Here is a 16,599-nt window from a genome sequence, read left to right as displayed (position 1 = left end):
TTTTGGGTCTCACTATCTGCCATGATCTTTCTTGGGAAAACCACATTTCCAAGCTGGCCTCCAAAGCCAGTCGCCGACTGGGCATCCTCCGTCGTGCGAAGTCCTTCCTTGGCACACCTGAGCTCCTCACCACATACAAGGCTTTAATCTGCAGCTCAATGGAATACTGTTCCCCCCTCTGGGCTGGTGCTCCTGCCTCACACCTTGCTCGGCTTCACGCTGTTGAGGCCAAAGCTTTCAGAATCATTGGAATCTCCTGCGATGTAGTCAACTCCAAGGGCCTTTCACTCACTCACCGCAGGCAGGTTGGTGGTCTTTCTGTCTTCTACCGACTCCTCTCCGGCCTTGCTCCCCCAGCTCTCTCTGTGCTCTGTCCCCCCAATATTCCTTCAGGTCGCACAAGATCTGCCTGCAACCCTCTTATGGTTAAACTGCCAAAGTCTAGGCTCTCTGCTCACCTTCACTCTTTCATTCCCCTTTTCTCCCGCCTCTGGAACAAACTCCCCCACTCCCTTCAATCCCACTCCTCCCTCCAGGTCTTTAAAACAGCTGTTCACCACCATCTCTTATCTTCCCCCATCGAAAACCTTGATCTTTTCTACCCCCGGTAATTCACCCCAGAGTCCTTGCAGTGTTCATATGTTTTATTCCTCTCCCACCTCCCCCCAAGTCCTCCCGATGTCCCTGCTCTCAAATGTTGTGTTTGTGTCCTTCCCCCTCTCTCCCCATCTTGTCTGCCGCTCCCCTTGTTTTTTGTGTTTTGTGTGTCGGTTTGTCTTTTTGTGTGATTAATGTTAGCTCTTTCACGAGCCTCGATCTTGTATACAAAAAACAAACAAAAAAAAAAAAAAACCTCAGTAACCTTTGTGACTGCCAACATCTGAAGAAAGTGACTGGAGATGGGACACAGAAGGTTCTGAGAAATTTTTGCATATGCCACAAGTCCACTGTCAAGCGCATCAGGTTTTGCACCTCTGCACAAAGTTATTTCGCTTTTGGGGACATCTCTGTGTTATAGGACATGTCACAGTCATATCCCCCACCCATGATTCAATGGTCTGAAACACCATGGCTGCATTGATGATAGTGCTTATAGTGTCACCAGCTGCGTCCAGTCGAGTTGGCACATCATTTCTCATGAGTTTCTCAAGACCGCCTTTCTTTCCACTCACAGTGGAGCAATTCTCCATCAAGTAACTGACGCATTATTGCTCAAAGGAATGCCCCTCTCGTTCAGTACAGACACATCAGCTTTGTGAAGATGGACAGCAGTCACGAGGTTCACCCTCTTGATCGCTAAATGCTGTAGGACAATGCTTTCCATTAATCATCGTAATATTGGATCAAAATGTTGAGAATTTTATCCCAGGCATTATTGGTTACATTATAGAGGTTTAACGAATAGGCTGAGGTATGCAGCTTTGAAGACATGCTTACTTTCAAGGACGCAGCAAGGCCATGCATTGTTCTGTAGGTTGCACATGTGCGAGACATCATTGTCCAACCCAGAGCAGTGTTGTCCTGTGAAGGTTGCTTGGTATATTTGAGAAACCCTGGCACCACTCTGAAGGGATGGCTGTGCTCAGCCATCAATTACCACCGCCACCGAAGGTGGACACAGGTTATGTTTTCATCCCTGTCTGTCAGTCAGCAGGATACCTCTAAAGGTTATGGACAGATTCGGGCAATATTTGGTGAACAGGTTGGGTATGTGACGAGGACAAATTAATTAGATTTTGGTGAAGATCTGGAGCCACAATTTTTTTCGGTGATTCTCCACCATTATGAGATGGGGCCAAAAAATCATAAATAGCAGGATATCTCAAAAAGGTGTGGACAAATTCGGACGAAAATTGGTGGATGAGATGGGTGGTCCTGACGCAAGTCCAGCCTATCAATGGGATACAAAACGTAAACTGCTCAGCCGGGCAAAAGTATACGCTGGACTGGGTGCCGTTCTAGTTTGTACTGTAATGGCCTCAACCATTGCTGTTCTGCCATTCATTGGATCAGACACAGGGCCATTCATTGGAACAGACACAGGGCCATTCATTGCAGCTTCAAAAATGACACTTACCATTGTTTAGTTCTGCTTTCCCATCTGGAAATGAAAGGAACATACACGTTCACCAAATTTTTCTCAATTTTGAAATTTTCAAATGATTCATGCAATGCTTCCTCTTGAGTGCAAGAATGATCATTGTGCGTGACGAAGTTTAAAAAATAAAAATCATGGACCATTCAGAAATATCTGATCTCATTAACCTTGAAACATTTATTGCGATCGCTAAAGTCTGCATGAATATCAAGAGCCTTTAAACCTTGGCCCTTGTGGTGATGTGCTTTCCACATGGAATGCAGAAAATCTGGCATATGGTGTATCGATTTTTTCCACCCACTCATGCTGTGGAATGGCATCATCATTTAATTGATCAGTCTATTCCCACTTACACTTGTGCAAGTATTGACGTATACACTTTCAGGTATTGACTTTTACAAGTAATGTCAAGATCTCAAGCCTCTTGATACTCTTTCCTGAAAACGTACATGATTTCTGATCTACCAATGTACAATTGTACATATTATACCAACTCCAACACACACACACACACACACACACACACACACACACACACACACACACACACACACACACACACACACACACACACACACACACACACACACACACACACACACACACACACACACACACACACACACACACACACACACACACACACACACTACGTGCAGCCTCAAATGATCATAATTCCCGAGATGAGAAACATCTCCAGATGAACCGAGATAGGATGGAAGGGTGTGTATCGGATGTGCTGTGAGCAGCCTCAAAAGATCATAATACCTGAGGTAAGAAACTTCCTCCGATGAATCGAGGGAGGGTGGGGGAAGGGCAGTGGAAGGGAAAAAGTCTTCGACAAACAAAACGTGTGTTGGAAATAAAGGAAAATAAATGATCGGCACCGAGCAGGCGGAATATTCACTACAAAGAATGAAGATTGCACCTCCTCTAGTGAGAAGAAAGACCAACTCACAAGAAGAGAGGGATTTGCACCAAGCCAAGAGGCTGTGGAGGTGCTACCTGTCTCAAAAACGAAGTTCAACAAGAGGACACTAAAAAACGAATGTTGGAGCACAGAGGAGAAGGAGAACAGTTACTACTGTAAAGTCTATTCAAGACGGGAAGAGTAGAGGATGACCAATAGGGTATCTAGATTCATGGATTAAGGAATTCAACATCGTGAGCTTTGCAGGGGCACTGCTCATACAAGAAAAAATTACAAGAAAACAAGTACAGATACATTCAAAGTACACCGCCCCCATGCCAAATAAATAACATCCTCCAGCACATAGAGACTGTATTGGGAGGGAGAGGTGGACAATAATTGATTGATTAATTGCATAATTAAAATCAATAAATAACAATCATAAAATATTTTCTTAATCAATTGGCCAATAGCATACATAAACCACCAGTGCTTCATCCGAAGCTGTAACTTTTTGTAAATTAATTAAATAGGTCATTCATGGAAAAAATTAAAATAATTTATTGATCAATTAATTAATTAATTAATCAATTAATTAATTAAATTAATTAATCAATAAATCAAAAATACCCTTTACAGTCAAATCACTTGGTTATTGTCGTGTCCAAATATCAGCTTCCTAACTCAAAAGGTTCCTAAGATATTGCCCAGATGAGAAAGAAAATAAATAAATGATTAATAATGAAAATAAATAAATAATAATCATAAAAAATTAAATAGTTAATCAATTGGCTAATATAATAAATAAACCACCACCATTTCATCCGAATATGTAACTTTAAATAAAATTAATGAATTAAGTCATTAATCGAATAATTGAATAATTTATCGATTAATTGATTCATCAATAAATCAAAAATATCCTTTACAGCCAAATCACTTAGTCCTTGTCATGTCCAAAAATCAGCTTCCTAGCTCAAAAGGTGCCCGAGATAATGCCCAGAAGAGAAAGGAAATATATACTGTAAGTACTTAATTAATTGATAATAATTAAGTATCTAATCAATAAATTGATTAATCAAAAACACAAAAAAATACAGTTCTTGACAAAGTACTTACTCACTATTGTGCCCAAATTTCAGCTTCCCAACTCAAATGATGGCTGAGATTTCGCCCGGACAAACAAACAAACAAGAAAGCAAACAAACAAACAAACAACCAGAGTGAAAACTGAGTACTACCTTTCAGCGTGCGTCATTGCCGAGCCCCTTTTGGTGCCCGGCAATGACGTTATGCAGCGCCTGGAGATGGCATAGGAAAGGCGCGGTGTACAACAAGAAAACAAACAAACAAACACACAACTGGAGTGAAAACTGAGTACTCCCTTTCAGCGTGCGTCATTGCCGAGCCCCCTTCGTTGCCCGGCAATGACAAAGTGTGCAGCGCCTGGAGATGGCATAGGAAAGGAGCGGTGTACAACAACACCGCAAAAAGAGGAAACAGACATCAGCCCATACAGACAGAGACCAGGCACCACTATGGAAATGGAGGTAGAGGCACAAATTTGGTATCACCTTGAAGGTTGGGATCTGAATAACAATTTTGGTCCGAGTGGACAACGATCAGCCCCCATTTGGGCACTTGGGGGCATGGTGGGTGCCTGACCCCACCATGAGAGGAATGCGAAAAGTTCAAACTGTTCTAACTTTTGAACGGATGATCCGATCTGAACATATTTGATATCAGCAGCTTTGTGATGAAGAATAGCAACCTCATTTCTAAGTATTTTGCCTCTGGAGGCCACCGTGTTGACCGTATCAGGGTAAATCCATAAAAAAACATGTTATTTTATGACTATTTTCATATTAATCAGCCTTGCTTTTTAATTTGGGTCACAGATCCATGACGTGGCCAAGAACCTATACAAATTGACTCCTGGGTGCAAGAATCAGGCACCAGTGGACCCATCCTGCCTCCGTCATACACGTTTGTACCACCTGTAGGCCGAAATCTTCTCACCCAACCTTCAGTAAAAGATGTGCAGCCACTGTCCATTAGTTCATTCCATAAGGAGGAACAGCATGAACAGGCATGGATGGCTGTGTTACATGCCAACCTGCACATGGAATTGGAGACAGAGAAAGTCACTCCGATCATGTATTCTTCATACCATGCTTGTCGATCAGATGCTGTTGGACCACCAGAGAAATGCATTGAAGCCCTCCGACCACTATTCCATGAGAATGCAGCTACACCAGGAATGATTCAACATGGAATGGACCTAGTGAAACAAACAACTGAGTATCTCAACCCACAACAACCTCCAGGATTGGTAGTGGACCAACCACTTTACGACATCGCAAAGAAAATGCAATGGATCTTCCCTGAAATCTTTGGAGAAGACAAGTTTTTGGTGATTCTGGGAGGGCTCCACATCGAAATGGCTTTGTGGGCCACTATGGGAGATCTCTTACGTGAGTCTGGATGGCCAGAAGCCCTGACAGAAGCCAGAATTACTAAGACAGAGGCAGCAGCCAAATCTTTTTTGAAAGCATCCAATCCAATGAGAACATGATATGCTCACCAAGTTACCATTGTGGTGCTCGACAGACTTCTGAAACGAGCCTATGAGGATTGTGGAATCGAGATGACCTTTGAGGATTGGGTCTCGGTGGCTTACAGGGAGAAACCAACAGTGCAATTCTGGCTACTCATTCACAAGTACCAACAATTCATATTCATATGGTCACATCGTGAGTGCAAGTTCAAACTCATAGTCGCTACTCTCCAGAAGCTTGTATCCCTATTATTTTCCCTAGATCACCAGAATTATGCTCGGTTGGTTCCTGTCCTTACCAGAGACCTAGAAGCTCTTCCGGCTATCATCCAGCAGGAGTTTGAAGCGGGGCACTGGATGTTAACTAGAAGCAATCGTCGGTTCTCATCGATACCAATTGATCACGCACATGAGCAGCCAACAAAAGAGTAAAAGGAGTTGGTGGCGTGATTGGTCTCACAGAGCTCCGTGCCATGTTAGAATACTGGATTGTGACTGGTCGAGAGATTTGCCACGTTGTTGAACAATTTACTGACGCAAATGACGATGCTGATGATGATGAAGAAATCCCTCATCACAAGGAAAGAGGAGCATCTCAGCACAGTTTTCGGTGCCACGTCACAGACCTGTTGGATGTCCTGCTAAGCAGAGGGAATCCCTTTGAGAACAGTGTGGATCTGGTCACGTTAGACAACAAAGTGTGTATAAACGAACCCGCTGCCGCCTCTGTCCGTATTCTATAATCTAGGGGACAAGAGCAATATGATAATTTTGGGAAAGATGTGTTTGGCTTGAATAACGTACTTCTGACAGGGCCGATCAATAAAAACAACTTGTTGCTGTTCCATGAGCAGAAAAACTCAAACGAAGACAGCACTTAAGAGGAAAATACAGCACTTCAAACAACATGCAGAGTTGTATGGACAAGCATTTGTTGTGCTTGTGAGCAGAGGTAGAAATCTGGAGGAATTATTTCTGCCACGAATCTTCATCATCTCCACCTGCACCGTCTTTTTTTTTTTCTTCTTTTTTTTGTATACAAGATCGAGGCTCGTGTACGAGCTAACTAACATATATCACAAAAAAAAAAACGGACACACAAAACAAAACAATAAAGGGAATGGGAGACAAGATGGGGCGAGAGGGAAGCACACAAGTACAACAGCAGAGAACAAGGACATCGGAAGATCTGTGGGAGGGAGAGGGCTTGGGGGGAGGAGGCATGGGAAGGCGGGGTGGAGGGGTTGGAGAGGTATAAAACACATGGACACGGCTAGAACTTCCAGGAAAGAAGTCGGTCTTCTGAAGGATCTCTCAACTTTATGGCAGAGTGGCCAGACGGAAGACTCTCCTCAGTGAAAGACACTTGAAAGCCCGCTTGGAGTTTGCAAAAAAGCACCTAAAGGACTCTCAGACTGTGAGAAACAAGATTCTGTGGTCTGATGAAACCAAGATTGAACTGTTTGGCTTCCGTCTGGCCACTCTGCCATAAAGCCCAGATCGGTGGAGTGTTGCAGTGATGGTTGTCCTTCTGGAAGTTTCTCCCCTCTCCACACAGGATCTCTGGAGCTCAGCCAGAGTGACCATCGGGTTCTTGGTCACCTCTCTTACCAAGGCCCTTCTCCCCCGATTGCTCAGTTTGGCCGGGCGGCCAGGTCTAGGAAGAGTCCTGGTTGTTCCAAACTTCTTCCATTTAAGAATTATGGAGGCCACTGTGCTCTTGGGAAACTTCAATGCAGCAGAGATTTTTTGTCAGCTTCCCCAGATCTGTCCCTCGACACAATCCTGTCTTTGAGCTCCGCAGGCAGTTCCTTCGACCTCATGGCTTGGTTTTTGCTCTGATATGTGCATTGTCAGCTGTGAGACCTTGAATAGACAGGTGTGTGCCTTTCCAAATCATGTCCAATCAATGGAATTTACCACAGGTGTACTCCAATCAGGGTATAGAAACATCTCAAAGATGATTAAGAGAAATGGGAGGCCACTGAGCTAAATTTGAAGTGTCATAGCAAAGGGTATGAATACTTATGTCAATGTGATATTTCAGTTTTTTCTTTTTAATAAATTTGCAAAACTTTCTAAAATCCTGTTTTCTCTTTGTCATTATGGGGTATTGAGTGTAGATTGATGAGGGAAAAAATGAATTTAAACGATTTCAGCATAAGGCTGCAACATAACAAAATGTGAAAAAAGTGAAGGGGTCTGAACACTTTCTGAATGCACTGTAAGTAATTAATTTACATTTGAAATCGATAACTCAAAGCGTATCATATAATGACGGTTTGTGGCTAGAAGTGCCTGTGGCCAAGGAAGGTGGGGAGGTGTGGGGTAGGAGGGTGGGGAAAGGGGACTTTATTTTGAGCACATGACAAGGTGCTCAAAAGCACATTTGAACACATTTGAGCCCCCCCCCCCCCCCACAAACACACACACACACACACACACACACACACACACACACACACACACACACACACACACACACACACACACACACATTCTTCCCTCTGTCGGGGGGGGGGGGGGAGTGTGGAGGGTCAATATACACAAACTATGCAATGTGAACAAGGGAAATTTGCATGACATAATACGAGAAAAAAAAAAATCAGTGAGAACATGAATTACCTCTACCACCAAAGGTGGGCAGAAGTTATGTTGGCACCCGGAGGAACAGGATATCTCAAAAAGTTGTGGACGGATTCAGACGACATTTGGTGGACAGGTTGGGTGTGCGACTTAGACAAAATGACGAGATTTTGGTGAAGATACAGATCCAGATACTATAATTTTTAAGTGATTCTTTACCATCGAGAGATGGGACCAAAAACTATATTTCGCGAGATATTTCAAAACGTTGTGGACGAATTATGACAAAACTAGGTGGATCAGTTGGAAAGGTGACAAAAACAATCTGGTTGAATTTTGGTTCTGGTCCAGATCCAGATGTGGCCCATCAGTACGATACAAAACGTAAACTGTTCAGCCTAACAGAGGTATGCACTCCACTGAGTGCCATTCTCATTTTACCTACATTTATAGTGTTCTAGTCTTGTACCTGCTGTGCCTGTCACGCTATTCTCATCTCACAGCTTCCCCTTCCCCCTTTTCCTCACCCACCAGTGAAACTGAGTCTCGAGCCTTATGGATTTATTCCATGTGCTGTTTGGTGTAGCGCAGGCATGATGGGATGAACAACCTCCTCCTGCATCGAAGTTCCTTGATATTCATTCAGATTTATTGACGCCGTATCGACGTGGTCACAAACCTTGCCGTGACCAACAGACATTGTCAGGATTTTCTATTTTTAGGCAGCAGAATCACATCTTTACCTCATGCAATGTAAAGATGGCACTTCCGTATTTTCCATGAAGTTCACAGTAGTTGATGGCGACGGGAAAAATTCTACAATTAATGCTATTTCCATGTCCAGACCGTTTTTACTGGAATAGAGAAATGTTTCCCTGCCCAGCTGACATCTGACATCTGATATCTGATCAAGGTAACCACGCTTGCAAGATCCCACATCCGGCTAACTTCTGCAAAATCATTTAAAAATCCTTATTTGCACCGTTTTCTTTCAGGTGTCTCTCCAGGGTGTGGAACAATCCCCAAAAATGAGTAACTGTGAACATGTTGCAGCAAACGTGGACTAAAATGGAATATTGGACGTTCTGAGAGTCACTAATGGTGCACATGTGGAAGTCTACGGGCACGCTAAGAGTTGGGCTCAAGATGGAGCAAACTACATGTTTGTATGTCTTTTAGGTTTTTTTTATTTTTTATTTATTCGAAATCGGAAAGATAATTTCGGAACACCATGTATTTTATTTTGTGGCAGGTGCAAACATATAGTTCAACAAGCGTTACGCCTCAGTCCCCCGTCGGGGAAGTGATGTGGGTTGACAAAGTGGAAGACGCAGAAAACATGCTATGATATGATATTTCGCTCACAAGGTTCAGACATATATATGGTGGCGGCCATCTTGGATTTTGACGTGGCGACCCAATTTTCAATAGCGTTCTTCCTGATGCCGAGATACACCCACACACCAAATTAGAAGTTGGTACTTCGCTTATGTTTCAAGATATTCGTCTCACAAGGTTCAGACATACATGGTGGCGGCCATCTTGGATTTTGACGTGGCGACCCAATTTTAAACAGCGTTCTTCCTTATGCCAAGATACACCCACACACCAGATTAGAAATTGGTACTTCGCTTATTTTTCGAGATATTTCGCTCACAAGGTTCAGACATATACAGACTTGGCATTTAATATGGAATATTTTTTTTTCTTGACTTGGGTTTACTTTCTGAACTCAGTATATCAATCTGGTGAGTTTATTTTACCCTTCGGTGATGTCTTTGTTGAAAGAACCATGTCACTGATTGTCTTTCGCAGCAAGAAGTCAATAACAGGATTATATCACAGGTGGCGTGATAAAATGTAAGGACAGGTACATTTGACGATTGGCTTCACAATCGGGTATATAAGGGTTGTTGCGTTCTGTATTAGTGGAAAACAACTGCTGCACGTCTACAAAAGTTATTGCCGCTTCCTCTGGAGATGGTCCGTCAACTTGACAATGCTGTTTGTCATGGAGTGGTGTCTTTACGAATTTCTGGCATGAAACAGTGTGCTATTGCTCGGCACTATGGCATCACTCAAGGTCAGGTGTCAAAGATCCTGAAACGAAATGCTCAGAGGGGTGTCCCTACTCCAAAACTGAGGCCAGGATGTCCCCGCTGAACCACAAGGAGAGATGATCGCCAACTGCACCGGTTAGTCCGCAATGGCCGTACCAAGTCAGCTAATCGGCTTAGGGCTGAGTGGCAGCAACTGACAAATGTGCCTGTATCCAGAAGGCTAGTCGGCCAACGACTGGTTCAAGCAGGCTATTGTGCCGTGCGTCCCCTGAGAAAACCACGTCTGATCAGACAACACCGCCAGCGCCGATTGCAGTGGGCCAGAGAGCACCGTCAATGGCAGCCAGGACACTGGAATCACGTGATCTTCAGTGACGAGTCTAGATTTCTGGTCTATCGTCAAGATGGCCGCGTCCGAGTGCGCAGACAAGTGCATGAAGCCGACAACGAAGATTGTATAGTGCCAAGAGTCCAAGCTGGAGGTGGTGGGGTGACCGTTTGGGCTGCTTTTCATGCAGGGGGCAAAACTGACCTGGTTGTTCTGAATGGAAACCTGAACCAGTTCAAGCACAGGGCCATTCTGGAAGAAACATTGCTTCCATTTGCTCGTGCAGCCTTTCGAGGAAACTTTGTCTTCCAAGATGACAATGCACGGCCTCATCATGCTCGCATGATCCAACACTTTCTTGCTGACTGTGGTGTAGACCATATGGAGTGGCCTGCCATGTCCCCGGATATGAATCCGATAGAGAACTTGTGGGCAGAATTAACGCGTCAAATCAACAACTTGGACCAGCAGCCTGCCTCTGTGCATGAATTGCAGCAGACTATTGTCACTGCATGGCAAGCGATTCCTGTCCAAACCTTGGCAAATCTCGTGAACAGCATGCCTCAACGTGTACGTGCCCTCCTGAATGCTCGTGGGGGTTAAACGAAGTACTGAACTGTAATTTTACTGTCCGTAATCCCAGTGATAATTTAACTTTTGTTTTTGTTAAAAAATATTTTGGCTAATGTGCAAAATAAAGAGCTACTTCTGGAAAACGCACAGAAGTTTAACACAGTACCGTCCGTGAATTGAGTTCGATATCGGTTTACATCACTTTCAAGGATCAATTTATTTGCTTCGAAATGTCAAATGTGGTTTTTGTTTCTTTTAAAGGTCACATTAACAAAATCTAGAATAATTTCAACATAATTCCAATGAACTTTTGGTTCTAAGTCATCTTGAAAAGTAAGTTCACCCCTACAAAAAAAATATTCCATATTAAATGCCAAGTCTGTATATGGTGGCGGCCATCTTGGATTTTGACGTGGCGACCCAATTTTCAATAGCGTTCTTCCTTATGCCGAGATACACCCACACACCAAATTAGAAGTTGGTACTTCGCTTATTTTTCAAGATATTCATCTCAAGGTTCAGACATACATGGCGGCGGCCATCTTGGATTTTGACGTGGCGACCCAATTTTCAATAGCGTTCTTCCTGATGCCAAGATACACCCACACACCAAATTAGACGTTGGTACTTCGCTTATTTTTCAAGATATTCATCTCACAAGGTTCAGACATACATGGCGGCGGCCATCTTGGATTTTGACGTGGCGACCCAATTTTAAACAGCGTTCTTCCTTGTGCGGGGATACACCCACACACCAGATTAGAAGTTGGTACTTCGCGTATTTTTCGAGATATTTCGCTCACAAGGTTCAGACATATATATGGTGGCGGCCATCTTGGAGTTTGACGTGGCGACCCAATTTTCAATAGCGTTCTTCCTTATGCCGAGATACACCCACACACCAAATTAGACGTTGGTACTTCACGTATTTTTCAAGATATTCATCTCACAAGGTTCAGACATACATGGCATCAGACATACATGGCGGCGGCCATCTTGGATTTTGACGTGGGTTGCACCCACACACCAAATTCGAATGCGGTCCTTCGCTTACGCATGCACGCACGCCCGCACGCACGCAAACACGCACGCCCGCACGCACGCACGGAGGGGAAAGCCATAGTCCCCCTTTCGCAACGCTGTGCGACGGGGGACAATAAACACTATGTTAGCAAAGCATTGGAACGGTAAGGTCACAACCATGAACTGAACACGCCTTCCCTGTAAATGGGCAACTTCAAAACCAAATAGAAACACTTTTAAAGTTTTGGAACGTCTTCCCGGGAGCAAGAGTGTTAGTGACCGTGATGCTATTTGAAAATATTATTTAAACTGTATCGAAGTAATAATAGTGCAAACAAGACTCAGAAAGTCCCATTTGTTGTGAAACAGTGGATTATTTTATATATCTTCCTTTTTGCCTGCATGGTAAGGAGACAGTTCCTCAATTGTGGACCAAAAGCGCAAAAAAAAAAAAATTCACGCGATTACCAAATTGAACAGTTATCGGAACAAGCACCATTTCCTATGGTACTTTTCAAAATTAGTAAGGACATGCGTGCCAGTACCATGGATAAATTCCTGATCTGTTCAAAAGAGCTGCTTCAGCAATGTAACTTTGCCCAGGATACAGTCATGGGAATGAAACTTTCACAACTTCAATTGAGTTGTCCAACAACCCGCATGGTCGGGTAGTCTAAACCGACTACCCTCACTGGCTTGTCGGTGGGGAGGGTGGCTGTGACACCCTGCAGGACTAAAAGCAACACCTGTTAAATGGCGGACGAGCTCCCTTCGGTGACAAAGGCCATCCAGTAAGGAGATGGTGTCTTCTAAAAAACCATCCATCCAATTGGACCGGATTTTTAGGTAGTAGGTTGTAGACAGCAACCGCTCAGGGTAGACCAACCGTTCAGACTTAGGAGTGTTAAAGTGGTGACCGGAACCATCTTACACTCTCCGTGTCAGGATTGCTCGTCTTACTTTGTGTCTCACTCAAACTATAGCTACCAGGCTAGCTTCAATCTCTCTTTCTTGCAAACAAACACCATACACACTTCATCATATACTTTTCTTCTTTTATTTAAGGCCTGGCCTCGATGAGGACTATATAGTCTATGACTGGAGCCTTCAACATAAAAAAACCCACTTCGTCCATACGAGAAGACTAAAATATATATATATATATATATATATATATATATATATATATATATATATATATATATATATATATACACAAACTACAACTATTGTGACAGCAAATCTACAAAGCATATGGGTATAGTTTCCCTTCATCTATTCAACTATCATGTTTGTGATTAAACAACATTTAATGTAAGCTCAAAACAAATATGTTCATCAGCTCACAAAATGCCGTAAAGTAGTAGATCCCAAAACAACCTGGCATTCAAAAGTAGTCCTCAATGACACCTTTTAAAGTGAGGGCTTTAGTTATTAGCAATTTTTTAACTCTAACAGACTACCACACTTCATTACTACGTTAACTCGATTTACCTCTCACAAGGTTGCCAAGCTTGCAAAACCAATTTTTGACCTCACTTATATATTTCATTTCAGTTCTATCTCACTAAGGTAAACATCCTTGAAGTGTTTTGCCATGATGAAAGAGCAGCTTCAAGGAGATAAAACGAAGAAGTGATATCAAGGTTATGCTATTCATTGCCTAGGAGCTTCAAGGTTTCTGTCCTGAAAGGAATGGGGGAAAAAAGGAATGAAAACACTCACACCCTAAAGTATCTTCTTCAGAGCACCAGATTAAACTGTCCTGGCCAAATGTTTCAGCACAAGTACAACATGTCCTTTACAATGCATGTGGGTTTCAAAGGACAATATGCAACAGAAAACCACCTTGAAAACCATCTCAACCATGCATGTTGGCCTGGGATTTAACTGTAAATGCATCCTGCTGGCTGCATCATCACTGAGGAGTAGCTGTACCGCTGATAGAGTGTCACTGCACGTTAGGAAAGGAATTTGGAATCTGGCAAGGGCACTGGCACACAAGGGCACAACACCCATGGAATCTTCAATGGGCAACAAGGAACGCCAGCAAATGGGACAAAGGAAGAATGACACTCATTGATGTAACATTATCTTACTATAATTCACCAAATGTCCGTCTGTCTGTCTGTCTGTCCGTTCGAAGGTACCGCAAAAACGGCTGAACTGATCGCAATGATATTTTGGGTGGGTAATCCTAGGACCCCCTGGAGTAAAATAGGCTATATTGTTTTTCCAAAATTTTTCCAACTTTTCCAATTTTCCAGTTTTTCCAAACACGATGGAATAATATTTACCGATATGAACAGTGATGTGGCTTTTGTTGAAATTCTACATACCAGGAGAGAGTAGATTGACTCCTGACGAACTCTTCCTATATAAACATGCGGCTCCGAAGTAACATGGCAGCGTGTGCAAAACGACTGAGAAAAAGGTGTCGCGTCCGCTTCCGTGTTACAGATTCGGCGCGCTCTTCACACATAAACATGCGACTGAGAAAGACGTGTAGTGGCCACTTCCGTTTTGCAGAATTCAATCTTTTTTCAAAATGGGCGCCATGTACTGTTTAGATTTTGATGACTTGCGTGTGATATGATTTAACAGATGTTTATATAAATCGTTTAAAATAAAAAATTCCTTCAATTTCTGATATTTTGCCTTTTCATTTGGGCCTCCCAATTGAAGCCCCGCCCATAAGGCGGGTACCGGTGCTAGTACCAACAAAGTACAGCAATACCCTGGCCTACGTCATTAATTGGTTCCATAAGCCGTGACATAACTCGGTTTTTGACGTAAACCGGGCGTAATGCCTTGAAATGAAGACAAACACCGTAAAACTTGAGTAAATAACTCGCGAAAGTATATAACTATCGCTAAACCTTAAAGAACACTAAAAACACATTTTGGTCACATTTTTTAATGAGTAATGAACACAATTAATAAACAAATTTGTAAAGAACAATAAATAAAATTAATAAAATTATGTTATGCACCTTAGTCTTCGTTAGTCTTCACCGACGGCGCTTTTTCAGTGACGTGTGCGAGAATACGTTCCCTATCATGAATGATGGTCGATACCGTCGACCGTGGCAGCCCTAAGGCATGCGCTATCACCGATACTTTTTCACCTTTTTCATACCTTTTAATCAGATTTAACTTATCTTCCATCGTAACCACATTACGCTTGGAAACACTAGCACTATCCTTCTTTGGACCCATGGCTAACACAGACACAGTAAAGGAATAATCACAAAAATAACAGCAAAAGGCAAAGCAAGCACGCGACCGCAACACAGGACAAAATGCATATGGCGTCACCTTTGTTTTGAATGAGAACCAGCAGCTACGCGTACGTATACTGTACGTACATTTTAAATATTTTTTATGTGCTTTTTATTGTATTTTAAATTGTTTTTTTAGCTTCTTTTATTGTTAATGTTTATGTACTATTTTATTTATTTTAAATATATTTTTAAGATAAATTAATTTTTTTCACGTCCTCGTATTATGATGTAGGAGTGACGTAAAGTCGTACATAATGACATTCGCTGAACTGAAATTTACTCTAGAAGAGTGGCGTAAAGTCGGATTTGACATAGGTCGAAATGGCGTAAAACGGGGTATTGCTGTACTGGGGGAAGGGGTTGGGGGTGGAGTTTGGAGACACTTATCATCACTTCCCATAACTTCCTCACTTTCCTTCCTTTTATCAATCCACTTTATAATATAAATGATAACTCGAGAGTTCATTTCAAAAAACCTTACCCCACGCAGTTTTGAGGGAAAAAAAGGACAGGGACGGGGTCTGCAAGCAGCAAATTTGATTGGTCGAGATGATGGAAAATGGCGGATTATTTTATTTTAAAAAGTAATGCTGAACGAAAGGGCTTTGAAAGTGGCAAGAGGCGACTTATGTTCTACAAGGTTCAAGCTTATAATAAAATAACAATTATAAAGGTCGTTGAAATTTTTTTTTGGGAGTTTACTGCTGATGCAGCATCTTTCACACCACCTAATTTAACAAGTTCCATTGGTTATTTGTGTTTGTTGTTTGTGTCCTTTATAATGTCCTTAAAACAGTAAGTTTCTTGTTTGGAATGATTTTCAATTTTCTTTGACTACCAGGCATGCAGAAAGAGTAAAAAATATTGTATCACTCCTCTCTGTGCACATGCGATCGCGGGATGAATTCAAAGTTAAAGTACTGTTAAACCGCAGGTTCATTTTCCGATTCGTGTTCAAAATGCAACATTCAATTGAAATCAAGTTGTTCCTCGATCATAAACTGACGTTTGTCGACAGACAGACGGACAAAGTGAATTAATTGCTTAACCCCGATTCTCACTTCGCATGCGTGGGGTAATAAACATCTGGGCCCAAAATAAGTAAATGTACCCAGGTAAGCTGACTTCCAATTACAAACAAAGTCGTGAAATCTATCATCACTGCAGACGTCCACTCTTC

General features: G+C 42.5%; 1 protein-coding gene across 11 annotated transcripts in view; it reads right to left on the bottom strand.

Moving 5' to 3' along the window:
* The window catches only part of LOC137425091 (uncharacterized), an 891,893-nt gene that overhangs the window by 808,194 nt on the left and 67,100 nt on the right, over nt 1-16,599 (bottom strand). Inside the window, exon 1 of one of the 11 annotated variants that reach the window (XM_068113144.2) lies at nt 2,078-2,688. The exons of 9 other annotated variants lie outside the window; for them this stretch is intronic. In XM_068113144.2, coding sequence (XP_067969245.2) covers nt 2,078-2,241 — 164 coding nt within the window. In that variant the 5' untranslated portion in view covers nt 2,242-2,688. Of the gene's footprint in view, nt 1-1,437; nt 1,487-2,077; nt 2,689-16,599 lie in introns of those variants that run through there. One more of the 11 variants, XM_078773313.1, reaches the window with a different exon arrangement.

The sequence above is a fragment of the Myxine glutinosa genome, chromosome 1 (assembly GCF_964187855.1).
Source record: "Myxine glutinosa chromosome 1, kmMyxGlut1.1, whole genome shotgun sequence".
NCBI classification, from domain to species: Eukaryota; Metazoa; Chordata; class Myxini; order Myxiniformes; family Myxinidae; genus Myxine; species Myxine glutinosa.
Note: the sequence above shows the minus strand (reverse complement) of the source record. Positions and strands in the feature narration are given on the sequence as shown.